This window comes from Peromyscus californicus, unplaced genomic scaffold (genome assembly GCF_007827085.1).
Source record: "Peromyscus californicus insignis strain IS unplaced genomic scaffold, ASM782708v3 Scaffold_20__1_contigs__length_68692818, whole genome shotgun sequence".
Taxonomy (NCBI): Eukaryota; Metazoa; Chordata; class Mammalia; order Rodentia; family Cricetidae; genus Peromyscus; species Peromyscus californicus.
In genome coordinates, this window is record NW_026294503.1 from 62740180 (window position 1) to 62768122 (window position 27943).

The 27943-nt window shown below is 44.5% G+C and overlaps 1 protein-coding gene across 5 annotated transcripts in view; it reads right to left on the reverse strand.

The window, feature by feature from the left end:
* Positions 1 to 9585: 9585 nt before the first annotated feature.
* Senp1 (SUMO specific peptidase 1) overlaps positions 9586 to 27943 on the reverse strand; it is a 67175-nt gene continuing 48817 nt past the window's right edge. For all 5 annotated transcript variants that reach the window (XM_052748819.1, XM_052748817.1, XM_052748816.1 and 2 more), the window contains 6 exons: positions 27084 to 27215; positions 16616 to 16819; positions 15838 to 15917; positions 14364 to 14448; positions 13605 to 13700; positions 9586 to 11377 (listed from right to left, as the gene is read on the reverse strand). In XM_052748819.1, the coding sequence (XP_052604779.1) occupies positions 11315 to 11377; positions 13605 to 13700; positions 14364 to 14448; positions 15838 to 15917; positions 16616 to 16819; positions 27084 to 27215 (660 nt within the window). In that variant the 3' untranslated portion in view covers positions 9586 to 11314. The remainder of the gene's footprint in view (positions 11378 to 13604; positions 13701 to 14363; positions 14449 to 15837; positions 15918 to 16615; positions 16820 to 27083; positions 27216 to 27943) is intronic.

Below are 27943 nucleotides of genomic sequence, written 5' to 3' on the forward strand. Positions count from 1 at the left end.
AGGTAAGGGCTGTCATCTCAGCCAGCTCTAACATTCTGGAATTCCCACAGGCTGGCCTCCAGGCCCCAGGGCTGGCTGAGAGAACAGAGCTGTGGCTGTTTGTCAGCGTGGTGGAACAGTGAAACCCATTGAACCCGTGGGCTCCTGCAGCAGAAACAGCCAAATGGCGCATGTAGAAAAGATAAATTCATCTGTGGGGCTGGTGAGAGGTGCTGAAAAAAAATATGCAGCTCTTGGGGGCTGTCCAGGGAAAGCCAATTTTCAGTTCACAGGCTGGGACAACCATATGTCTGACAGGCTACACTGAGCTTCATTCTGCCAGAGGGAAGATGGGACTGTGGGAAGGCAGTGCTCATGGACACCGAAGCACTAAGCAGACTATGCTGTGGAGAGAGTCGTGCCTCTCAGGGTCCAGGTTTTGTGGTTTGTAAAGCAATGATATCCTTTTTAGAAATACTCCTTGAATGGAATCTATAGTTCATGTGAAAAAAAAATGGTGTTTATTTCAGCAACTTACACTGCCTTCAGCAAACTGAGCCTGGAACTGGAGGGGTCTGGAGTCTCCTTCCCTGGGGATCTTTGAGTTGAACTTGAGGCCAGGATGTAAAGAGATGACGTCATAAGTCTTCTAGTGGCCACTGACAGTGTGCTTTTGTATCTGAAACCCCATCTGCAGTTATTGCGATCTATAAAGAAACCAGATGCTGTCGTGCATATAGGTGAGAGCTGGGAATACTATGGCGAGGTGGGCTACAGGGAAGGAAGGCAAGCCAGAGAGGCCCCTTAGTTAGCAAGTCAGAGCGCTGAGGCGAGAACCAAGCCCCCTGGACATGCATTCTCTGGTCTTCCATAGCACATGGCTGTTTCTCCTTCCCCAAGGGTTATGGTGAGGGACTCTTGAAAGTTTCTTTTATTTGGGGATAATGCAGAGCCCTTAGTGCTGGATTAAAACCTTTACAAGTACCAATCGTTGACAGATTGGCTTTAAAAAATAAAAGCAGTTGGAATGGTGAAGATTTCTAAAGTTGACTTTTCCATAGTGATCAATTGTTTTGACACAAAAATAATCAACATTGGAATTAAAAATTTACATTTTGGGTAGCACTTGTCCTTTTCCGGTGTGTTGAGGTGATTGTGGGCCGCCTTTGGATCCTCCAGCCTGCATTTCCCATCATTACATAGGACCCTGGGGCCTTTCAGGGTAGGAAGCTAGCTTGTGCTGGAGCAGGAATGGAAGCACGGACCCCGGAGAGGTGTGTGGTGAGGGGTCCTCAGGAAAGCTAGAGAAGCTCCTGTTTGGGAACGTCCTCAAGTTCACCCTTGCACAGGCATGGAAACATCCAGAAATTGAGGTTCTCATGGTGGCGTCATTATATACTTCCCGACACATAGCATCATGCTATTTCCCCAGCATCTGCCATCTTTTCTTGGTCCCTGCAGAGAGGGACCCAATCCAGGAAGTGGTCGGTCCATCAGATGAGAGCATCACTGTGAGACGGGGGAAGTGTGTTTCCAGAGCTTAAGGTGTAGGAACAAGGATCATAAAGACACTAGGGGGAGGGTGAAGTTGACCCTGACCCTAAAGGGCTGGGTGGGCTTAAATAGCAATGCTTGCATCATCACTTAAAAAGAACCGACTCCTGAAATCAGAAAATTCACTGCTTATTTACTTTTTAACAAGACTTTTGTGCGTATGGGTGTTTTGCCTTCATGTATGTCTGTGCGCCACATGCGTGCAGTGCCCACAGAAGCTGGAAAAGGGTTTCAGGTCCTCTGGAAATGGAGTTAGAGATGGTGGTTAGCTGACACATGGGTGCTGGGAATCAAAACCTGGGCAGGTCCTCTACCAGAACAAGCCAGTGCTCTTAACCACTGGGCCACCTCCACAGGCTCAGTTCACTGGTTAAGTCTGGAGGGGGCTCAAAGGCTCCTGTTTTGCACATCATTCCAGAAGGCTTACATAGGGCCCTTACTCTAGCTCTTCTCTCCCACTTCACAGTAGGGAAACTGAACCCCAGATGGGGAAAATATCCTGCTGAAGGTCTCAAACCTGCACAGCTGGCAGTTTCCAGCTCCATGTTGTTCTTTGGCTAAGGTGATGTCTATTTCTCCTCCTAGATCTGGGAAGTCTTGCAAGTACCACTAAGGTGGGCTGCCTGGGGTCCAGGAGTTTGTTGGCGGTAACTCCGACTGGCCTAACATTGGGTACACGATTGAGAAAGGTACAGCCAGAGTCTGAGCCAAGAGGTACGTGGTGGGGAGGGGTTAAAGAGCTTGAGTGTGGCTTTTGTGTGTGCTTGAGGGTCGGGCTGCATGTGCAAAGATGCACGTCGCTCGCTCCCTTGCACACTGGTGGGATGGGACCAGGACTACAGGCCAGCCCGAGAGGTGCTTTGCGGCTCCTGGAATGAATGGGCCTCTGTCTTCAAGGCTGTGTGAGCCTCTGTGTATGCAGGTCCCATTAGCTCAACCTCAGCCACACGGAGAAGGGGGAGAGGCCCCGAGAAGCCCAAAGCACACAGTCCTTCTGATTTTAGAATGAAGTAAAATATGCAAAAGAGAACACAAACTGCAGCTCAGAACAGTGTGTATGTCAACGCCTCAACCAATGTCCTGTTATTCTCTCTTCTGACCCTACTGCTAGTTTCCTCTTGAGCAGGCTCTAGCAAGCGAACCTATGTGCATGGCCGTGTCAACTTCACTCGGTATGTGCCCCCCTTCCAGTGCCTGTGGCCTTGAGTGTGGCTTCCTCCTATCTCATCTTTGGCATCCTCTTTGGATGCTCATACTTCCAGCGGGCTTCACCTGCACAACTGTATCTGTAATGGACAGGCCTGTATCAAGCCCTGTCCAGGGGCCCTAGGTTCCCATCCCCCCTTCCAGACTTCTCTGGGCCCAGACCCTGTTGCCCTTGGCCGTAGTTTGTTTAATGGAGTGATTCCTGTCTGGGAGCAGCCTGGAGCACACAGCACATAGGGACACAGTTGTCCAACTTGCTATTTTTTTATTTCTTACCAGCAGAGCCAAACCACAATGATGGGTTCAGTGGCCTGGCTGGGTGCCTTCCTCATCCCTCTAACCACTATCCTGGCCCCAATTACCAATGGCCTCTGGTCTAAGACTTCTAGTTATCCACTAGAAGACCTCCTGGGTTGGCGTCTGGTCCCCTACATGACAGAAGGGAGACCTGGCTTCTGAAGAAGTACCTGGAGCTGAGAGAAATTCCTGGGGACCAAAGGACAGACCCATGGAGACCAGCAACCATACCATATCTTCCCTATACCCCCAGTGCCTGGCACCGAGTGGGACCTAACGCAGTTAAGTGAGCGGATGGTTGAGTAGATGGCAGGTAGGAGACAGATAGGCAGATGGATGGATCTGTAGATAGGAATAAATTCATTTGCCCATAAAGGTATTTTTATCAAAATCTTACCTGATGTCTTGACCCAAACATGGGAAAGGCTTAAAGACAGTATGATCGATCACTCATCACTGAACTTAAGGGAATGTTGTTAGCCCTTTCTGGCATGTCTGAGACAACCTTATAGGTCTGGGGCTGTGTGAAACTGGTCCACTCTGCATCCTTAGTTCCGCCCCCCTGGATCCCTCTCACAAAGGATGCAGTGCCCACTAGAAAAGGCCCTGCGCGGCTGAGTGAAGCTGAAGTGAGTCAGGATGAAGTGAGGGGATAACAGGGCTGTAGCTCAGGCTGCCAGGAGCCACGGCCCCGGGTATGTATGGCACAGGGCTGGCGCTAGAGCGAGACGCTATGTGCTTGCACCAGGGGACAGAAAGAAGCCTGGCACACTGCAGTGAATACTGAACCAGTAAAACACTTCCATGCTTTCTCTCTGGCTGTCACCCCCAGATCATCTTCTAACCAGTGTATTGGACCCCCTGAGACCCTCTTCCTGGAGGTAGAATGAATCCGATCAGTAGCCCAGCCGGAGAAAGGGATGACTTTATGCACCACCCTCAAGCTCTCCAGCTCCGCTCAGGAGTGCTGCCATTCCCTCTGGCAGACCCCAAAGATCCCTGGTACTTTGGGAAGGAAATGTCCAACGTCCCCAGGTCCTTGATCTTCAAGTCTGGTCACTATTCTCTTCGAGACTTCCGTCTAAATTACATCTGGAAAGCCGGAGTTTAAAGCCCAAAGAGGCTCGCCTCCCTCACTGAGTCCATGTTCTCTAAGCAGATGCAAGAGAGCTACTGGCTGAGAGCAGCCTAGAAAGGCCTTGGAAGCCAGGGAAAACAATTAGGAGTAATTACCATCAAGCGAGGCCTCTGGGAGGGTGGCAGCCATCTGTGATGGAGGGTAGCAGAATGGCTTGGGCAACAGCAGAGGGTGGGGGAAGGGCTGAGAGAGCACTGCTTTTCTTTTCCAGTCCCAGGGTCAGGACGCCTCCCCCACTTAGCTCCTTGAATAAAATTTCCCTCGGAGGGCAGAGGGGCTTAGCGGGGGAGGGGGTGGGGATGGAAGACCCAGGGACAGCACTGGGTTCTGCATTCCTGAGATTCTCAAACGCGGGCAGAGGCAACTCCACACTGACAGAATGAGTGAGGCAGTGGTGAAATCAGAGACCGGACCGCTAGAAATGTCTCCAGACTCGTGTGTGTGTGTGTGTCCCTACCTAGTGCAAACCTTGCCTGCCTCCTGAGGCCATGTGCGCAGATGGGCTGGGGCCACCTGGCGTCTCTGGATTTCATCACCCTCTGTCCTTAGGGTTATCTTTTTCTGGGTTAGACGAAACTCTACAGGAAAAGGATTGGACAGGCAGTGAAGAGAGGAATGACCCTGGGGAAGGATGGGGGAACCTTGTCTGAAGAAGCCAAGGAGGCATCCTGAAGGCAGCCGGACCACCTCTCCCTCCCGCTTCCAAACTACAGTGGAGAGGGGAGTAAGGACCCCATCGTGTTCAGGAGAGCCGAGGCTGGCAGAGTGGATCTCACCGAAGGCTCTCTGCCTGGGTTTCAGCTGGGAGGGTGACCTGGAAGACCCCAGCAGGCTCTTGGGTGTCTCCGCTCTGTTTTCTCACTTCAGAAGTGGTGACCCTGGTTCCTAATCACAGACTGCTGAGGGGCGGGCGATGAGGCAATGTTTATGATTATATAATTATTATATAAGTGACTGGCCTGTGGGTATGAGACCGGGGCCCTGAATTTTACTGTTATTACATTATTGGTACTGTTAGAAGGGCGGCTCCTGCTGCTAAGTAGAAAACAAAACAAAAGAAACCTGAAGCCAGAGACTGTAGCTGACAGGAAACAGAAATGAGGAAGTAAAGAAGCTCATTAGGGGCCAGCCCAGCACTTGGGAGGCTGACAGATGTGGATCTCTGAGTTCAGGTGAGTCTGGCATACATGAGTTCCAGGTCAGCCAGAGCAACACAGCGAGACCCTTTCTCCTAAACAAACAAACAAAAGTCAAAGCGGAAACTCTCAAGAAGAAAAGTATGGTATGGCGGCACATGATATAATCGCAACAGTCAGGAGAACGAGAAGGCTACAAAAGCCAGGCAACCTCAAAAATAAACCCATGGGGCTCGAGGGATGCCTCTTCCAGAGGACCCAGATTCAATTCCCAGCACCCATGTGGTGGCTCAACTGTTGTTACTCTGGTTCCCGGGGGCCTGGCGCCCTCTTCTGGCCTCTGCAGTCAACAGGCACACGAGGGGTACAGAAACATACATGCATGCAAAACACTCACATACATAAAATCAAACTAAATACATTTAAAAAGCATAAAAAAAAAACACGAATCCAAAACAATAAAGGCCAGTTGTGATACACAACTTGGGAGACAGAGAGAAGGATCAGGAGCTTACGGTCGTCCTTGGCTACATGACAAATTTGAGGCCAGCCTGGGTTACAGGAAAACTGTCTCTTTCAATTACCACACAACTTGTGGGACATCAATAATAGCAATTCATTCACCCCTTCAAGCGGCCCGTCTCCTTCGGTTGGACTAGACACATGGAGGAGGGCAGACATTTTAGCAAGACACACAGAGCACAAGTCAGGAACTAACATCATGCCCAGACGCTGGGAAACACAGAGGAGAAGCTGTAGACTTTGGATCTGGGTGCCCCAACAGTTAGAGGAAGCAGGGAGGCCAAGAGGCCAGGCGGTAACACTAGGCAGCCAGGGAGAGGAGGAGGGTGGCAGAGGTAGGGAGCCAAATGCAGGGATTGCGGTCATAGCAATGGGCTGATGGTAAAGGCACACAGGCAGATGAGGAACTAACTCAAGTGTCAGTGTGTAAAGAACAAGCACCCGTCCCTTATCTGCAGAGCCATGACCGGAGAATGAGGAGTAGCTGGGGAGAGGTGTCTTTCATGGACACTGGTGCAGGTGCCACTTTGAGAAGTCTTCTTGTTTGGTGTCGGGTGGAGAAGATTCAGGCAATTGCCAGCTAGCTAACCAGAGTCAGGAAGTACATGGTTTAAAGGTTTTGTTCCTCACTCCAGCCACTGGACGATGTCTGAAAAATCTTAATCATGCCAAACCACCCCCAAGAGTTCAAAAATCTGTCCAGTGACAACCTGGGCTCTCCTAACCGACAGACAACGCTTCTCCATGAGGCTGTGCGCTGCTGTACGTTCAGAGTTTCACTCTTGTGAGCAGAGCGGGAGGGCAGCACTTGGAGGCAATGTTTTGAGAAAGGCATGCAGGAAAGCAAGGAGGTAGCGTGGCCTGGAGCCATGACTGGTGCGCCCGCCCGCCCTCCAGAGAGCTCTCTGGCTGCCTCTACAGACAGGGTTGGTTTGTAAAAGCACCAGAAAGCCACACATTTGCATGTTATTTGTGCCCCAGGCTTCACTTCCAGGTATGTGGAATGAAATGAATGAATGAACAGTATTCAGTCTCCTGGTTAAGGGGTGGATTCAGAAATCCAGACCACAGTGAGGAGCCAATCACTGGTCCAGTTTGGATCAGCAGACAGTTGGGGGATATCTATCTGTGTAATGTATTCGTATATATAGATATGTACACACTCACACACACACAATCTTATATATATGAGAGGAGACAGAAACAGTCTCAGAGACAGACAAATATATTATTGAGTCCAGAGTCCCCAGTCAAAGCACAGAAGCAAAATCCACAGAATTTATTTTAAATAAATCAATTAAAAAAAAAACCCCAAAACTAAGGAGTGACACACAGAAAAAAGGCAGTATCCCTGACACATCCCCACTCCTGGCCCACTTCAGCTTCCTTCTCAACTATGTGCTCATGACAAGATCTGTTCATGTTGCTTAGCCTCCCACATCAGGCAAACCATGCACTTACAGACTGTAAGACCCCAAGGACAAGGTGGCTTTTATTTCCTTGGTCAAACCATCTTTCTTCCCCATTTCAGGGCCCTTAAGTCCAGTGCTTGGCCTCACACTTATGAGATACCTAGACAGGGATTCCCTGTGTTTCAGGTATGGAAGTGCCTTTAGAGGCACCCATCATCTGAGTGTGCAAGGGATATCGCTGTCAATAAAAAGGAGGAGACACCTACTCAAAGGGTTAAAAAAAAAAGTTCTGATAAGGCTCTTAGGGTGTAGCCTGAAAACCCCAAATGGCAGCATGCTGAACTGCTGAGGAGGAAGGTGCTTCTGCTGGAGGCCAAGGGGAACACTGTTTGCGATCAGAAGGAAACCTTTGGGACTACAGCACTCGGAAGTCCTTCCTCACATCCTTACAACACTGTTATTCTAAAGAAATGCTTCAGAGAAATGAGCCCTGCCGTATCCTCGGCACACCAGAACACATAAGTCTACACTCGATTAGAAAAACAGCATCAACCCAGTCTCCCGCCTTGACAGCTCAGTGCGTTGGTCCACCCTGCGAAGGCAAGCGGGAAGTTATCCCGTTCCCTCATTAGGACTACAGAAATCCAGACAGATTTTAAGATCATGTGACCAGAGGGCTTTAAGGTCAGATGTGGGTGTGCGTAATTAGTAGGTTAAGAAAGGACTAAAGTGAAGAAGGGTGCCTGAGCAGAGCGCAGTCAGGGCTCCTGGGTACCTCTCACACTTGCCTTTCCTAGCAGTTGGGTTCTGTCAGGGATAAGACAATCCCCAGAAGTCATTAAATGACTGACGGCTATTCCTCAGCTTAGAAGGAAGAAAAGTCTGCATCAAGGTATGTTCTATTTAGGCAAGGTTCTTGACTGACACTGATCTTCAACCTCAGTTTGAAATCATCTCACTCTGTCTAGCATCAGCCACGCAGACAGAGCAAGGAAAAACAACACAAGCAGTGCTCGTCACTTTTCCTCTGGGAGTTTTCAGAGCTTGGAGGATGGCACAGAGATTGGAGGGTCAGATTTTAAAAGCCAAGGGGCTCCTTCACGAAGCCTCTCCTGGATCCACTAGAGATCGTGCCATGGGCCGTGTAAGACCAGGTGGTGATGACGGGCAGGCTGTGTGGGGGTGGGGGGTAAGTTTGCCCTGTTATCTGTTCTACCCTTGAAGCACTGAGACACTAAAGCTACCAGTGCTGAGGACAGTGAGCAGAAGAGGCTGGCCTGATCACACTGGCTAAGGAACAGAACGTGGGATCACAGGGAACACACCTCGTATTTGGAGGAGTGAACCAACAGCAGGTCTCTGGGCTGTATGATGGAGAGAGACTTACATCAAACACTCCACAGGACTCCTGGGAGTCCCAGTGGCTCTCAAGCCATCAACCGGATGGAACAATCTTCCACACATCACACCACATGTTCTCAAAAGGGCAGAGACCAATCTTATTTTCTCTGCACACAGTCCAGGGATGACTGCTGGGACTGGTGTTTTTGTTTTTGTTTTGTTTTGTTTTTGTTGTTGTTGTTGGAAAGTCTGTAACAGCCATGCAATGCTTATCATCCTTCAAACAGTCCTTTTGTGGGGGAGGGGAGATGGATATGAGCACTGAAGCCAGGGGAAAAGAGACAAAGAGAAGGAAAACCAGAGGCAGGCACATTTAGTTAAAGCAGGTTAACAGATACGGAGCATACCCTTGGCCACAGACTACAGAAACTCTTCAGTCTTGGTCATCAGAGCTGACTCCAGAACTAAGGGGTTTCCAGGTACTTGCCCTGCTCTTGCTTGGCTGGCTCTCGAAGAACGGCTTATTACACAAGTCTGCACACACTCCCGAGAAGCCACCCCACCACACCTGCCACTCCTATTAGTCCTGGGATGGGCAGTGACCTTGGGGTCACTAGCTTTCACCTGGTACACATTCAAACTGCACTGGAGAAAGGGAGCCGACTTCAGACAGGCTCAAGAACTCCTTATATATTTTGCAAAGTGCTTTTGTTGCATGTCTCATATTCTGCTATACATGGCAATAAATATTTGCTGCTTTGGTCCACACAAAAAGTCTCTGAGGAAGATAAAACAAACAATAAACACAGAAAACTGTCTTTGATGAGCCCCAGACAGTAGTGAGATAAGCCTGAAAAGCTTGTCTTTATAGTAACAGTCCAAAGTGCCACGGAGTAAGCTGTCACTTAAATACAGCAAGTACCAAGTCAGACAGTATTCTAGTCCTACAGTGAGTCTGCATGCCACGGTTTTCTACAAGAGTGTGAAGGGTCCCAGCAACTCAGACACAGAAAGCTATTTATTTCCTATGGAAAATCAAAAGAAAGAGAAAGGGAGGGCAGAGGAGAGAGGAGCAGAAGAAGGAAACGTAAGTGTACAAAGGGGTCTCTTCCTCCAACATGCAGGGGCAAGGAAGAGCGGGGACACTAGGTGCTGGAGTGGAGACGCGAACATTCAGTTTAACAATGGAATATTAAAAAAAATAGCTGTTGTTGTTTTCAAATTGTAACCTGTGGTAAAACATAGAAAAATGTACTAAACAAGCTTGGTATAAAACAGAGTAGAATTTTCAAATAAGCCCAAGGAGGAAGCACAATGCTGGAAAGGGCGGGGCTCCGGGGAGAGGAGAAGAGTTTATATAAAACTACCCATTACAATACAGAAAAGTATAAAATGTTCCTGCTCTGGAACGTAAGTACAAAATGACACTGGCATTGGATCATCTCACCATCTAGACCTTAGGAGCTCTCAGAGGGTGGGAGAGATGTAGAAAGAACAAAAGGAATAGCAGTTTGAAAATCTCAGGCTTAGCAATTTAACTCCACCCGTTTTTTGTTGTTTTGTTGTTGTTTTTTTTTTTTTTTCAGCTGAAAATGATGTTTACCTTGATAACCTTTACTCCTAAGCCAAAATTCATCCAGATTGCAAAATACTCTTAGGAAGTCTACAAACACCCAATGCAGAGCAGCTGTTGGGATCACCGTGTGCTGGAATCTTAAAGATGAAAATAAACCTACAGACTAAATGGTGAACACATTCAGTCTTTTTTTTTTTCTTTTAAAAGCATACCCCTGTGAAATATATATTTCACGTGTGTGTGCATATATGCATGTATATACACACACATATAGATAAGTATATATGTATATAAAATTCTCTGTGGTTAGAAACACATTTAAACTAACTAGCCACAGACCATCTAGACCTGTATTCATCCAACTCTGGTATCTGATGCTAAAGACCGAGGTCCTTCTTCTTGGTCAGAAGCAGGCAACAGTGAAGCGGGGCCCTGTCGCTGCACTCAGCACTTCTGGGGGGCGTCCTCTCCACAGCACATACGCTAGCACACGCAAAGCCCTGCTTGCCAGGAAAGGCCTCTCATAACTTAAGGGTCTGCCAGGGCTTGTGCGCTGTGCTCGGCGTGGGATGACCCTACCAGTGACCAAACAGCTTTGAGGAGAAGCAGTTGGGTTTCACATCAGGGCACAGAAACAGGAAGGGTTCTGCAGGAGGGACTTAAGCGTGGGCCTCCAAGTCCAGTTTACAGTCCCGTTCCTACCTCTGCATCTCGGGAATCATGTGTATGTCTACGTGCTGGTGGTTTTTATCCCTACCTGCTGTCCATGCCCTTTCCTACTTCTCGGTAAGGCCTAACAACAAGAGTTTATAAGAAACCAAGATTCTTCCCAAGCTTTCCGTGGGCTCCCAATTAGGGACTCAGTGAGGCTGGAGCCCTTTGGAAACAAGATGGCAGAAATGAGGTGAAAAGCAGTCTCTCTCCAGCTTAGGGATGTCCCTCACCCCTTTCACAGCACCAAAGTTTCTTTGCAAAAATAGTATCTGAGATACAAAAGGAAAGGCAGATGTGCTTGTGAGTGCATCTTGCCTGGGCTGGTCCAGGATCAAGGGCTGCACAAGAACAGGGTGAGGAGCAGCTGTCCCAAGGTCTCTGGCTGTAGATGGCAAAGGGCTGGTCCCCATACTATCATGTCTGTTCTCTGAGACAGTCTTCACAAGAGCTTCCGGTGGAGGATCTCCCAGACCATTCGCTTCCGGAAATACGGCATGTGTTGCTGTAGGGGCATAGACACACTCTTAATTTTCACTTTTGTAAGCACAATACTCCTTTCTCCATACTCCCTTTTTTCTTAAGGTTTTCAGCTAACACACTCAGTGACATTTCTGGTCTTTCAAACCTCTCATTCATGGTTCCATGCAGCCTTTTCTTAGTGTTCCTTTCTAGTACTATTTACACTCTGTACCTGAAGGAGTTACAGTGGGCATTATCTGGAGTCTCCAGGCTAGGCCCAAATGACTCCCAGAATTCGGAGAACGGTGCCTCTTAAGAGAGTATGCGACTAAGGCCTGAAAATGAAAAGTACTTTCTCAGAGAAGAACTAAGAGAACGTCAACCATTATCTCAGTTTGGTCTAGATCCCAGTGTCTTAAGTTTTAGTTTTGTTTTAAGACAGGCTCTCATTAGGTAGCCCTGGCTGACCTGGAACTCTAGGTTGACCAGGCTGCTCTCTAACTCATAAGAGATGGGCTGCTTCTGCCTCTGAGTGCTCGGATTAAAGGCATGTGCCACCATGCCCGGTTTTCCCAAGGGTTTTTTAAATGACACATTTCATTTGTGTGCAAACTCACTTTTGTCCTTAACCAACTGTAAAATTACTTGTATACCAGAGAACTGTTTTAACATAAATTCTTTGATTTATTGTCAGCATATGTTTATTTATTTAATATCTATTTAGGGTCGTGTAAAAACTTCTTGGGACGGGCTGGAGAGATGGCTCAGAGGTTAAGAGCACTGACTGCTCTTCCAAAGGTCCTGAGTTCAATTCCCAGCAACCACATGGTGGCTCACAACCATCTGTAATGAGATCTGGTGCCCTCTTCTGGCCTGCAGTCATACATGCTGTATACGTAATAAATAAATAAATCTTTAAAAAAAAAAAAAAAAAAACTTCTTGGGTGAAAACAAATCATAAGTTTTTTTTTTTTTTTTGGTTTTTCGAGACAGGGTTTCTCTGTGTAGCTTTGCGCCTTTCCTGGAACTCACTTGGTAGTCCAGGCTGGCCTCGAACTCACAGAGATCCGCCTGGCTCTGCCTCCCGAGTGCTGGGATTAAAGGCGTGCACCACCACCGCCCGGCAAGTTTTTATTTCTTTTTAAAGACTTACTTGTTTTATCTGTATGAACGGTCTCCCTGCACGTATGTCTGTGTTCCACGTGCATGTAGTGGTACCTGGGAAAGCCAGAAGAGGGTGGCGATCTTCTGGAACTGTAGTTACTAGTAGTTGTGTATGGCCATGTGGGTGCTAAGAATTAAACCCAGGCCCTTTGGGGAAGAGCAGCAAGTGTTCTTAAACCATTGAGCTATCTCTCTAGCCTCAGCAAGAGGAACAAGTTTAAGAAGCCCTTAGGTTCGTTCATACAAAATCTAGAAAAGTCACTCATTCAAATACAAGTAAAAAGTTAAGTAGAAAACATACCAGAATAAACCATAATAAGTTCTAGTCTCAGTCAACTTTGGTTCAGGACAATATATAGAAAAATGACCTGCTGAGATAAAACTGACCAGCCGCATTGAGAAAGGGAACAAGGATGGGGTGTTAAAACAAAGTACACGAGGAGATGAAGTTGTGGTCTGTGGTGGTCTGAAAGAAAATGGCCCCCAAAGGGAGTGGCACTATGAGGAGGTGTGGCCTTGTTGGAGGAAGTGTGTCACTGTGGAGGTGGGCTTTGAGGTCTCTTTTGCCCAAGCTTCCCTCAGTGCTACTTTCAGTCAACTTCCTGTTGCCTGCAAGATGTAGAACTCTCAGCTATTCCTCCAGCACCATATCTGCCTATATTCCACCATGCTCTCCACCATGCTGATAATGGACTGAACCTCTGAAGCTGTACGTGAGCCACCTCAATTAAACGTTTTCCTTATAAGAGTTGCCACAGTCATGGTGTCTTTTCACAGCAATAAAAACTAAGACAGGGTCTATTCTAAAACCTGAACTGAAGAATGCTTTCTCTGGTTCCAGTTTTGTGTTTGTTGCAAGACTAGAGGTAGGTTGGGGAGATGGACAGAGAATAGAGAATGCAGCTTTCTTTTTAATCAAGACTCACTCACTATCATGTGACACACGGTTACCCAGGATGAGGTCAGTCACTGTCTTCCTTGGTGCAGTGTTATAGACACAACCCGAGGCATGCAAAGGTATGGCAGAGGGCACAGAACAGAGAGAAAGGCAGCCACGGATAGCTGGGGTATCCGGTGCCTAGCTCGGTCCTGAAGGCCCACCTCACCTGTGTGAAGTTGATTGGTCTGTCTTTGGTAATACAGTCAGCATACTTGCAAGCAAACATCCCACAGTCACTTCCATTCATCTGCTGCGGAATTTCCTAAAAGACCAACAACACACTATTTTTGCAAGCTTCTTTATCAATTTTACACCATTTCCCTGGATTTTGAACATACGACCTTGGATCGCCTATTTAAGACAATAAAGTTTAAGGGGGGATTTTTTTTTTTAAGTAGTATTTTAGTTCCACCTTTGTGTTTTACTTCATATTAATCATCTGGGGAACTATCTCAGATTTTCATGGTACTGAAGGGTATAAAAACTGGTCCTTCCACTAAGCATCAAACAGTCAAGTGTTTCTGACAGGAATAAAAACTCAGCAAAACAGTCTGGCATTTAGAAAACAGTTTTACATAGAAACATGTTATGAACTTTCCCACAAATAATTCACCTTCCTCGAGGAAGCAGACAAAGCTGAAGGCAGGCTAGACATGAAGCCAGAAAATCTCTGGGAATCAAAGAGATCAACCCTCTCCTCCCCACACCGTTTTCAAGGATTTATAGGAGATCCACAAACAGCAGATCAACCCTCTCCTCCCCACACCCTGTTTTCAAGGATTTATAGGAGATCCACAAACAGCAGATCAACCCTCTCCTCCCCACACCGTTTTCAAGGATTTATAGGAGATCCACAAACAGCAGATCAACCCTCTCCTCCCCACCCTGTTTTCAAGGACCTACAGGAGACCCACAGGAAACATACCTGGCTCTTCTTGCTGAAGAGCTGCCAGCCATTGGTGTCAAACTCTCTCCTCTTCTTGTCAACACTTTCTTGCTTTAGGTATTGCCTAAGGCAGTGGACAAGAATGAGATGAGCTGTGTAGAGCTCTGATGGTAGCTGCCACCCAGAGAATGGGGCTGGCAATCCTCGGAAGCCAACCCATGAAACTCCCCCCATCACCCACACTGCCAACCCAGGAGCGCCAGGACCTCTGCTTCTGATGGCATGATAGTAACAGTCTTCTTCCTAAAGTTCTTTAGTCTACTTACCTTCCTAAGGAACAACTTTTAAATACATTTCTTGGTTTGTATGGTCCTTTTAGTATCATCAATCTAATGGATAATTTATTATTAAATTATATAAATTATTAAAAATGTCTCCAGCAGTATCAGGGTATGTATTTTAACACTGGTAGGTTTGGATCTCCTTGTAAAAGTTCAATTGAAACCAACAATTTAACAAGTACAAATTCAAGCAGGGTGGTGGTGGCACAAGCCTTTAATCCCAGCCCTTGGGAGGCAGGCGAATTTCTGAGGTCAAGGCCAGCCTAGTCTACAGAGTTTCAGGACAAGCCAGGGTTACACTAAGAAACTCTGTCTTGAAAAACCAAAACCAAACAAACAAAAAGTACAAATTCACAAAGACTCCTAATTTTCACATGCATGTGTTGTAGTGTGACTGTATGCAGTTGTGTATGTGTTCACACACAGGTGGGCATGAGTATGTGTGTGGTGTACATGTGGAAGCCTGAAGTCGACATCAAGTGTCATCCTTGGTCACTCCCCAGCTTATTCACTGAGACAGGGTCTCTCACTGACACTACCAGTCTTGTTGGCCAGTTTGCTCTGCCTGCCAAGGCCAGAGTGAAGATGAAGCCATGTGCACACATCACTGATGTGAGTCCTGGAGATCCGAACCATGGGCTTCATGCTTGTGCAGCAAGCCCTTTAACCTCTGAGTTTCTCCCTAACCCAAGAGCATTCTGTTTAAGTATTAAACGCTCACTTTTCAGGAACATCTTCCCCACAGCCATAGACCAGATGCATAGCAAAAAAACAGGTGTTTTAGAAAGAGAAGCAATAGGGTATAAGACGCCTGCATTCTAATTTCCAGGTGAGCCACTCACTAAGTATTAAGACACAAGCAAACCAAGGTCACCTCTGTGGGACTTGAGTTTTCCATCTAAATTTCAGAAAGCTGAATTAAATGAGTTGTGTTGACTTAATCTCTATGCATATAGTTACTCTGTATTTTAGTGTGTCAAGACAGCAATTGCCCTCATTAATACATATTGTAGTATTATATTGCTAAACTTTGCTCGAATTTAAACTATGCATTTCTACTACATATGATGATGTCATCTGCCATGTTTCTGAAGGTCCCAGACAACTGAGTTTCACTGCCGGAGAAACAGAGAAAGCAACAACAATTTCGTCTTTCTTCAACTCGCACTCACAAGAGGATCCTGCAGGCTTCATTGTTTATTCCACCCATAGAGTCGTAGTAGGTGACACTTTTCTTTCTAAAGTCTATGACCTGGAACAAAACAGAGCAGTGAGGGCCCTGCTGTCGCACCAGCGTTTCCTCCCCGACCTTTTGTGACACCGTGAGAAGCTGGGGGATGTTCAGCATCGTACTATTTTAATAACGGTGGGTTGTTTACGGAGATGATGCTGGGGGCTCATCAACTGGTGGGCCTAGTGATTGGCCTGAAATTCTTTTCTACAGTTCAGTTTTCCCATGATCAACAACACATGATTCAAAGAAAACTAGTTAACTATCTTAAGATCATTTCCACAGTTTAAGATGATGATAAGATTCTGGGTTTGTCTTTGATCTTGATATTTTCTTTTTCAATTGGTATCTTCTAAATTCAACACAGAATATATAATAACTTTTATTAACATTAAATTAATGTATCCATACTCCCAGAGTCATAAAAACACAGAGAGCAAGCCACAGCTAGGCAGGAAGTAGTGGCCAGAGCTGGCAGCATCACGAACATGCTTCCCCCTTGTCTTATGCTGAGGCCGGTAGCCGGCCGGCAGCTGCCAAGGCTAAGCATCTCCTACTCTGATAGGAAATTCACTCATTCACCTGATTTCTAGCCAAGTTACCACTATTAAATCCTATTTTCCCCTGTAATCAAGCAAAGATGTAGAACTTATGACTCCCGAGGTTCTCGCTGTAGTTTTTTTTTTCATGTCATCAAAAATAAAATAAGAGCTACTCACAGCTAGACACCAGTGCACACCCAAGTGAATGGGTACCAGAAGAATGTCAACAGAAAATACATCCACTTTCTTTGTCCAACGTTTCACTGCCTGATAACCAGCTGTTTTTAACTTAGTGAAGAAGAAGGTATTAAATGCATGGACACTTGGAAACCCCGTCTCTTTACTGCGCTCCATCAGCATATTCATGTAGAAATTGATGATCTGTAGGAAGAAATCACACATGACAGTCAAAGCAGTGGCATAGCAGAAGAGCAGCCATACTGGATAACTAATACGCCATTAACATACCGAATAACTAATCTGCCATTAACATAGCGGATAACTAATCTGCCATTAACATACCGGATAACTAATCTGCCACTAACATACCGAATAACTAATCTTCCATTAACATATGTTTATGTGTTATGCTTTATGAATGCTTCAACAGACAGATTTAATATATCCAGCTTTCACTTACTATGAAGATTTTATCAATCATTCTCCTGACAGTATCAACAGAACAAACAGGCAGACACTAGCAGGACTTGTAGAGACCCAAGAGTCAGGAGGAAGGGGAGGCTCCCGAGGAAAGAAAAAGATGGAGTGCCCTGGCAGTTCCTCTAATATTTTTGTACTAAGTGGATCCTGAGCTCAGTTCTTATTGCCCCCCATACACCCCTTTCTCCTTCTCTTCTCCCTCCCTCCACTTTTTCTTTCCTTTTCTCACTCCCTCTGCTGAAACAGGGTCTCACTCTGAAGCAGACTGGACTGAACTCACTATACAGCCCAAGCTAGGCTTGAACCCATGGAACATCTGTTTGAGACTTGAGTGCTGGGATTAAAGACGTGGCATGTGACATGATCTCGTATGTAGACAAAATCCAGCTCCATATCCAAAGCTGTATCTGTCACACTGTGGAGGCACACTGCTTAGGTCTCAAGCAGATCTAAGCACCCAGAAAGCCAGGAGACAGACTAGGAAACCACCTGCAATAGCACAGCCATTTCACGTAGGAGCGAGACATGTACAGTATGAAACTGTTTGCTGCTAAAGACCTAGCAGTCAAGTCATGAGCATGAAGAATCTAGATGTTCAGCTTTCCCATCTCTTGACTGCATTACTCCTTCGATAGCAAGTGTGAACATGGTAAACTAAAATGCTTGATAGAGGAGATGCATGATTCTTTCTGTCAACAAGGCAATGTCTTCTCTAACAGTAACTATGCTGCCTGTGGTTCCTTTGGGTCCAAGACTCCCTGGTACTAAATCTTAAAAGTTACCAGGCCAAAAATTACGGCACACTTCGTTTACGTGGACAGCTAAAGCCAGGCCAGTGTCTGTCAACTGAAAGGAATGAATGGGCTAACTGAGCCACAGCCTGGAAATATGACTATGAAAACAGGCACATTTTTCAGAATGTTTTTTGAGGAATGGGAAAATGCCCCTGTCCTTTGACAAATATTTATACACCAGGATGCCAGAGCAGTGAGCCACTGTCCAGCAGCAGGGAACACTGCCAGGAACACACCCGAGCATGGTCTAGCCCAGAGAAAGGGCCTATAGATCCAGACACAGAGGCAGCTTCAGGGAAACTTCACTGAGGGCTCTAAGATGATGGGGGGCCAAGTCTGAAGACACTGTTCCGGCGGCAGCATAGACCCCGAGGAAGCAGAAGACTTAGGGTCGCTGTGGCTAATTCTATGTCCTGAAGCTAACTGGTTCTTAGTAATTTTAAATAATGAAAAGGAATCTAGGTACAACCAGATGGAATATTTTCAAATCTAGGTATTCAGTTTAACTGCCTGAAAATAATAATGAAAAATTTCAGCAAGCAGAGATTTCTAGATAGCAAACTACAATCTCCATTGAGAGAAAATTAACCAAAGGAATGGATAAGTTTCCTCTTAGAGAATCAGGTAGAATCTACCTAGTCTATTATGTTATCCATGTTATGCGTGTATATATATTATAAACATTATAAACATATATTTACTGTACCCAAAGCTACAGTACACAGGCAGATAACCTGACAATTACTGAGAGTCAAACGTTTTTGCAGGGGCTGGCGGGTTACATCCTTTGTCAGGCAGTGAGGACTAAAGGAAAAGGTGAAAGAACACGGGCAGAGAGATAAGGACAGCCGAGCACACAAAGCCAGGCAGCTCTTCTCTCCCAGCTATCTACCGGAGTGTTCACCTCTGCAATCGTTAGCTTGAAGCTTAAAAAAAAAGCAGGGGTTGACATGTTCTACATAAGTACCCTATTTTTCAGAAGGAAAAAGTTCTAAAGACTAAACGGTTTTAAATAGTCAGGTTTTTCCTCGCTCCCTGAAAGAACCAACTATAAAGCTGGACTGAGGAGAACAGAGAATCTTTTCTTCATTGCTTGTGTCTCGACCCCAGCCAACGTGTTTTTTTTTTTTTTTTTTTTTAATGGGGAGGGAAATGGCTTCTTCCCACTAGCCAATAGTCAATTAGCTCGATGGAATGATGTGAGTGCCTTTCCATTTTCCTGTATTCCAGCAGAGGGAGTTTGGTGGCCTCCACATTCCTTCCCATTAGCTGAGAATTTGCAAGATACAAGTCTCTCTCCTCAAGTGAGGATAACTGCCATAGTTCAGCCAAGACACAATCATACTCAAAAGAAGACACACAAAGACTCCTACATGTCATCCCACAGAGGGAGGCTGGGGATAAAGGAAAAGAAGCGAGCGAAGGGATCCTAGTGTTCAAGATGAGAGAGAAGCAGATGCCACCACGTGTGCCCGCTTTATGAGACCAAGGTCCTGTCCTGCTCCGCTGAAGAGCACTCTCTGACACACAGTCTCTTGGCCCAGCAAGTCTTAAATCCCATTGAAATGAGGGCTGAAGTCCACCAGTCCTGTGTCTGCTGTTTGTCTGGCCGCTAAAGCACACCTGAAAACCAGTGCTGGGTTGTTGGACCACTCGCCGCCCTCTGGGTCGCACACTCGCCGCCCTCTGGGACGCACACTCGCCGGCTGATGCCTAACAACTGCCTTCCTACTGTCTGAAGAGCCTTGGTCCGAGCGTCTGCTTGTCTATTCAGCCCTGTCTGAGGACAGGAGAACTGTTTACAGTGTCTTTGTTCCTTTTATAGTCTATCTGATGAGTTGCCAGCCTGAAGCCGCAAAGAAGCTTCTCTTTAAAGGAAAATTCAACAGTCTTTTCTTTTTTAAATTAAAATATGTATATTTATTTATTTTATGTATATGGGTGTTTTGCCTGAATATATGTCCATGTACCATTTGTATGTGGGTCCCCTGGAATTGAGTTACAGATGGCTGTAAGCTGCTATGTGGGTGCTCGGAAGAGAACCTGGGTCTTCCGCAAGAGCTTCCAGTGATCTTAACCACTGAACCATCTCTCCAGCTCCAGAAAACTCCTACAGTATTTTCAAATGAAGACTGGGCAGAGATATAAGGATTTTTCCCCCTGGATGTTGACACAATGACATAAACGATCGCTGGTATTTGTATGTTTTTCTTGCCCAATAAACTAGACAAATCTCGAAGTAAAACATTCTGTAGCAGTAAAGTCTTCATGTTGAACTCTTCCACGGTCACTCTCAACCCCACTGCTGGGCTGAGGAAGAAATGTCCCAACAGTCTTGGGCATGATAATAGTCCTGAGCAGACACTGAGACAAGAAGAAACAAAAGACCCCACTTGACTATTATGATTCGGAGATCAATCAAGAGCTAGACTAATATAGAAAATACAGCTTTCCTACTGTATAGGACTTTGTCTCCTCATGTGTACATTCAAGAACAAATGATCAGAATTACTGCTGAAGTTTTAAAGAAGGACAAGCAGGCAACACCTCTGTTTATGGAGAATAATTACTACTTTCCAAAGGACCTTGCCTAAGATCTTGGTTTATCCAAGGTAGCTTGGGGAACATTCCAGAGGCCAGCTGTAAGACGGGGAAGACGCCTGCCTGTGTGTGATCCTAGAAACAACAGCTCTACTCTGATGGCTTCATTCTCATGGGTGAATCACATCTAGCCCGTCTATCATATTCCCCTATCTAACTAGCTTTATCTCTCAGTATCTTTCCTTTTTACACAGATTATTTCTTCCCTATAAAAAAATTATTCTCAGGGTTAAGTTTTGTGGGCTGTTTCCTCTCTGCTGAGCATTACCAGGATCTACCTATTTCCTGGAGAGAATTATCCACTATAACCACTATCACCCACCCTTCCATTATGTGTGTGGGGGAGGGTGCTGAGGCTAAATCCCAGGGCTCTGTGCAGGGTAGGCAGGAGCTCTACCACTGAGTAAATACTATGCCTGGACTTCAACTAAATACTGTGTCCTAAAAGTTAGAATCCTTGACTAAAAAGCATGAGCTCCAGTTCTAGATCTCAATTCTGCCATAAAAATCCATTAACACGGTACTTCCCTATAACCTTACTTTTTTACTTTCCCACAATGAATTAAACAGGAATACTGTCTCTGTATACAAGGCTACTGCAATGGTGCAGAGCTGAAAGGCATCTCTCTCTTACAAATGGTAGCTCACCTGGTCAGCTGGGGCCTCAATGCATCTGCATTCTCTATGTAGAATACCTTAGTTCCTCCCTCTTCTCACACTGGCTGTGAGATTTCCCCGGACCTTTCTTTCCCAAGTGAAGTCACAAATACCACATCCTAGTATTTCAGGATTATTTTACTTCGAAAACAACCGGTAATAATCAGTACGGGATTGTAAACAAAGTAGACACCCCCGCACCACCCCCCAAAAGGGGCAGACACATCCTCTTGCTCGTTTCCAGTTCACCCATGTAAATTCGTTGTTAGCAACGCTTTGGGGACTAGGCTCTTGGGAGGACAAACGAAGCAGAGACGGACTGTCACGCTGCTGCTTCACCCTGGACTGAGTTCTGCGTATCTAGCGGTTACGGAGGGAGAGCGGAGTGTGGGAAGCTCAGCAGTACAACAGCTTTCTTCTTCCTCCTCTGACCTCCCCCAGTGTTGCTTCACGTTTTCAATGTGTCAGGAAAGTGTCTATGCATTTAGGCTGTGAAGCTTTCTGGGCAAACTGACCTCTATTACTGTGAGATTCCTATCACTGCTAACAGCCCTCACTAAAATAAACTTCGAATACTTTAACAGTCACTTTATTTTTTTTTAATTAGTGCTTGCATGGTATAACTTTTCCCATCCTTTAATTTGTAAACCTATCTGTATCCTTACATTCAGAATAGCATCTTGTATGGTTGGTGTGTGGCTCACTACAGAGCACATGGCTAACACTCACAGGTCCTGAGTTCAATTCCTAGGAGTGCAGGGAAGGACGATTCTTATAGACAATTTTCTTTTACCCAGTCTAATAATCTCTACTTTGAAACCCAATGCTTTTTTATTTCTTTCACTCACACTTGTCCAATATGATAGCAACTAGCCAAGGTTAATTTGAGTTATGACTATTACAAACGAAGATGTAAAATTTATAGCCTACTTCAAAGAGGAAGTCAAATAACTCATTAATATTTTAATATGGACTATAAACCAAAAATGACATATTTTGGATATACCTGGGTTAAATAAAACATTAAATTAGAGTTAACTTTTAATAGTTCTTTTTCTTTTCTTCTTTCTAGTGCTAGAGGTCCAAGCCAGGGCCTCATACATGCGAAGCAAGCATTCTACCAACAGGACACATCCAGCCCCTCTCTAAAAATGGCTACCAGACAGGGCTGGTCTAGATCATTTTGATTTGATACTGATAAGGCTGAGTTAAATCTACTACTAGACTCATTTTTACGTTCATAGCATTTCTTCTTTTTTATCTTTTTTCCTTCTTTTGGATTTCTGAATTGCACTTTAGCTTATAACTGTACTTTTGCTTTTGTTTTCGGTCACTGCTCTAGATTTGAATTATGTAGGTCTTTAGTCATAGGTTATCAGTCTGTGTTAATAACATTATACTACTACATATAGAAGGGAGAATCTGATGGTAGTCAGCAGGAACTTCAATTCTGTTTTCTCCTTTATGCTACGATTATCAAACATCTGCTTCTTACGTAAGTTCCACTAAAACAATGCAGTTTAGTGCTACTTTAGTCAACGTTCTTTAGAGATGAGAACACTCCTAATCTCTTCATGCCTTTGCAGACTCATTTTCACTTCATGTTTTTGTGCCTGAAGGACAAGTAACACGTCTTCAGTACCTGTCTGCTGGTAATGGTCTATCAGCACTATGTAAGAAAGCATGGCTTTCGGCGGGCTAGACAGCTTACTGAGTAACGGTGCTCGCTGCCAAACCTGACAACCCGGGTTCAATCCCTGGGACCCACAGGTGGAGGAGAGAAGCAATTCCCGGCAGTTTTCTTTGACTTCGCATGCACTCTGGTATGTGCACACGCGTACACATTACAAGGGATAAGAAGTAAAGGAGAGCAGAGTCTACTTGGAAAGGATATTTATGATAGATAATGTTTGTCCTCTATGTCTTAGGGCCTGTGTGGATCCTAACAAATTATTCTTTGTCCCTCTGCACTTAATGTGTGTGTGTGTCTGTCTGTCTCTCTTGCTCGCTGCACTGACTATTTTTCTCTTTAGTGCTGGTTTTTGGCTAAAATTATCCATTTTAGTATGACATTCTTCTACTCTGGATATCTTAAATTTCATAGATGTCAGTTCCTGGCTTCAAGTTCAGGACACCTTCCATCGCTAGTTCTTAAACAGTTTTTTATAGACATTGCTAATGCCTCTGGGATTCCAATCGCAAACTCAGGCTGCTCAACAACATCCCGGGACTCACTGACGATCCTGCCATCTTTCTTTTTCCATGCTTCAACTTGGGTGTCTATTGCCGTATCTCCATACCAGGTTTTTATAAACTATAGCGTATACCCCCTTTATCTCACTGCTCTCAGGGACCACTGCTGTACCTCCACACCACGTTTTTATAAACTACAGCGTATACCCCCCTTATCTCACTGCTCTCAGGGACCACTGCTGTACTACCTTCATGCAATGCATGAAAATTGTTGGTTTTTTTTCTTTCTTTTTTAGTATACTAGGGAAGTTGAAAGGGTAAACCTTTCCCTTTCACAATATCCTGAGCAGAAGCAAAACCAGTTTTATCTGCACAAATACCTAAATTATTTCCATGTATTTCTAAATTTATTTAATGATCTATAAAACAATGCCCAAGGGGATGGAGAGCTGGCTCAGCAGTTAAGAGCACTGGTTCCAGAGGACCCAGGTTCAATTCCCAGCACCCACATAGTGGCTCATAAGAGTCTCTAACTCAAGGAATCCAGCACCCTCTTCTGGTCTCTGTGGGCACTAAACGTGTGTAGTGCACAAACATCTATTCAGGAAAAACACCTACACACACAAAATAAGATAAAATAAAATAAAAATTTATCTCACAGTTTATTTATTTTTTTTTATTTAAAGATTTATTTACTTATTATGTATACAGTGTTCTGTTTGCATGTGTCCCTGCAGGCCAGAAGAGGGCACCAGATCTCATTACAGGTGGTTGTGAGCCACCATGTGGTTGCTGGGAATTGAACTCAGGACCTCTGGAAGAACAGTCAGTGTTCTTAACCTCTGAGCCATCTCTCCAGCTCCTTATCTTACAGTTTAAAAGACAAAAACAAACAATGCTCAGGCCTTCAAAGAAGAAAAAAAAAACAAAACAAAACAAAACAAACAAACAAAAAAAACCTAACCTAAAACAGCCCTCTTATCAGAATGATTAACACAGACTCTTAAAGGTGAATGATTTTAGAAGTCATGGAAGTCAATCTCTAGGATTTAGTAATTGTTGGTACTGACATCCATTTGAAAATGCTTGTTTCTTCATGCCTACTTTCCATCTACTTTTGCAGGTATGTTTTCTCTTTCTTCTTTTTAGACATTATTAATGACAGATTTACTGATCCAGAATAGAAATTCTCACCTACAGTATCAATTTTATCAGTCCTTTATAGTGCCTAGTCTTTACAGGGTAGTCAGTTTCCAAAGTCTGTTTTTGAGAAGTTTGGTTTTCTAATGTGGCAGTAAAAATCTCAAATTAGTTCTCTGAAGCTATACAGAATTTAATAAGTTCATTTTTGAAAATCTACTGAATAAACAGGCATGAAGTTCTATTTTTCTTTTTAAAAAGAGATCAAGGGCCAGGAGTGGTGGTTCATGCCTTTAATTCTAGCACTGTGGAGGCAAGGGCAGGTGGATCTCTGAGTTCAAGGTTAGTCTAGTCTACATAGTTCCAGAATAGTCAGGGCTATGTAGAACTGTGTCTCAAAAAAAAAAAAAAAAAAGAGAAGAAAAAGAAAAAGAGGGAGAAGGTAGCATATAGCTTAAAAATATCCCAAATACAGGATTTTTGGATTTTATTTATTTTTATTATTACACTTATTTATTTACATGTATGTATGGACACAGATGCACATGGCAGACATGAGTGGAGGTCAGAGGACAATTTGTGGGAGTTGGCTCTCTCCTACTCTGTGGGTCTTGGGGATCAAATGCAGTCACCAGCCTTGGCAGCCAACAACTCTGCTTGCTTGGCCATCTTGCTGGCCCTGGGTTTTCCTTTTCCCTCCCTTCCTTTCTTCTGGAGAACTGACGGTTTTATTTTCTTTAAAAACTAAATCTGGTTCCTTTCTTTACCTAGCTTTTATTTTACTCTGTCAAGGGTAAGAATAATTTATGAGTTACCTTATTTACAGAGAATTTTAATATATCCTAAAATATTGACAGGACACACAAAACAAAAATGGTTATTTACAAGAATATTTATTTGAGAGAAGAATATAATTGAAAAAATATAATTGAAAAAGAAAAGTATCTGTAAAATAAATATCAGAATTTAAGCATATTTAATAGTTCATCAAAATGTTGGCTATTTAAGCCTAAGAAATATGATACTTTAAAATTGGTGCTTCTTAAAATAGTTCTTGTTATCATCTTGAAGGTATGACTTTCCACCTGCTTTGAAAGTTAATACTCTGAACTCAGAAGAAGAGCACTCTTTCCAACATTCTAGGCAGGTGTGGTAGGGATAAGGAGAAGGACTCTCTCCTCCCCAAATCTGTCCTAAATCATGTCATTGCCATTAACTCTCCATGCTCCAACTCCAGCCTCTGGTGGGTCTGGGGAAGGGAAAACAGGCCCTGATGAATGCTGCCTCTGTAAGGAATCTCTCAAAGCAAACTGCCACAGTAGAGGGCAAGAATTCAGCTCATATCCTACTCACTGCTGCCCCCTAGGTTCTGCCCGATTTATAACCAACAGGCTACAGTCCTTTTGGAATAACTGACTTCCTTCTCCAGCAGTGGCAGGAAAAAGAGAAATGGTAAATGATTATAGACCAAAAATAATTTATAAGAGAACACTTTTGATTACTGTTGACTTTTTTTTCCTCGTTAATTCTGTGAGCTCTTCTCCATTACAATTTAATCCAGTGTTCTATTACCCGAGGAGCCAAAAGATATGAGTGAGGTTTCTAACAGACATTAAATCATGTGTTCCTTACCATTGCTAGTCAAAATAGTACTCAAGGAGTGAGAGGCCTCTGAAATTCTTATCTTCTAGACTAACCATTGCCATAGACAATGGAGCAGTTCCGCTGGCCCCGAGGAAATCAATATCTTGGGCACGATGCATGGTCTTAAGTTCTATACATCGAATCCCACAACAGATCCAATTCAAGACTCTGAGGCAGTGGCCTACAGTGACCACCGGTGCCTGGGTTGAGCCCCACTCTGCTAGTTACTGTAACATCTATGACCCTGGGAATTTCTTCATCTTCCCGTGCTTTGTTTTTTCATATGCTCAACTTGTCATATGCACATAATAATAAATAAAAAGTAGGAGTAAATCCTTCTAAAGTAAAATAGGTTTCTAAAGGTCTAGGGTGAAGACAGGTCAATTTAAAGATCATGCCTTAATTACTCTATTTAATTGGAACTGGGAGGTGCAGTCATTCCCCCTCTTGCTACATATCAACAACATAAAAACAATTTAATGTTTTTACTATCATCTTTAAAAACATCATGAACAAATGAAGGCTACTTCAGAAAGCTTATCACGAACAATGTAAGTAACCTTAAGCCAGGAGACGAGGAAAAGGAAGTAGACCTGGTTCCCGCCTAGAGATCCCAAGTATTCCCTCATGCTGCAGAAAGGTCAGACATTAAATATTTGCTCAGCTATATGAACTGCAGAGCAGGAGCCTTAAGCCGAGTGAGAATACCCCTGTGTGAACGGCCTTTCCCTCAGTATGTACAAGAGCAGATGAAATCAGGAGCACTTAGCCTGTAAAGCACACAGAAGCATTTCAGAAGGCCTCCCTTCTCCGTACCACATTCGTTCATACAGAGAGGCCGGGGAGAGGGGTTCAGATGCAGGTGTCATCTAAACCACATTTGGAGAAACAGTGAGATGATGCCCTTAGTTTTCATTTAATATTTACTATTTGCATATAAGTAAGTGCAAGATTACCTCATCGTTGAGCCAATTTAGATGGTTTAGAGTTTGAATATCTTTGCGTGTAATGGTCAAGCGGAACGCTTCACTGAGGACTTCATCTTGGTTACCATTACGAAATACATTCTTTATTTCTTTCTCCATTTCCTAAAACAAAAGATCAAACATAATGGTTTGGCTTCTCACCAGTCCCCAGACTGTACTTATGATAGTCAACTACCCAAGGTTTACCATGGTCTGTTTACATCTAACATTTTCTTCCTGGTTACTCCCTCCCACCCTCCTAGTCCTCTCTTTCTTTTTCACACAGTGTGCAGATTCTGGTTTCCTATCAGCTCCTGAAGACTGCAATAACCTTTGCTCAAATCTTCCAAGCTCTTTAAAAGGCTTCTTTACGTTTTATATTTCTAGTTCAAACGGTTCCCCAAGAAACAGAAGCTGACACAAAGGTGCCATGGAGTCAAAGGGAGCACCTTTTAGTCAGATGCACTTTTCACAGACTGTATTTCATTTTACTTTAAAGGTAAGCTATGGAATTAGTACAACTATAAGATGGGATGGTCACTGGTTACACGTAGTTCTTTTTCGTATTATTGGTGCTGGCAATCAAATGCAGGGCCCAGGGCCTTGTACGAGTGAAGCAAGCTTGCTATAGCCACCAAGTGCATCCCAGGTCCAACAGTGTTTTGAAAGAGGTGTGAAATGAAGACACGGATTTCAAAACACAGACTTCTAAGTATCTTCCAAAACGTTCCCAATGATTACTGCTTAAAAAGAAACATTACCAAAAAAACAAAAAAACAAAACTCTGTGAGTTCGAGGCCAGCCTGGGCTACCAAGTGAGTCCCAGGAAAGGCACAAAGCTACACAGAGAA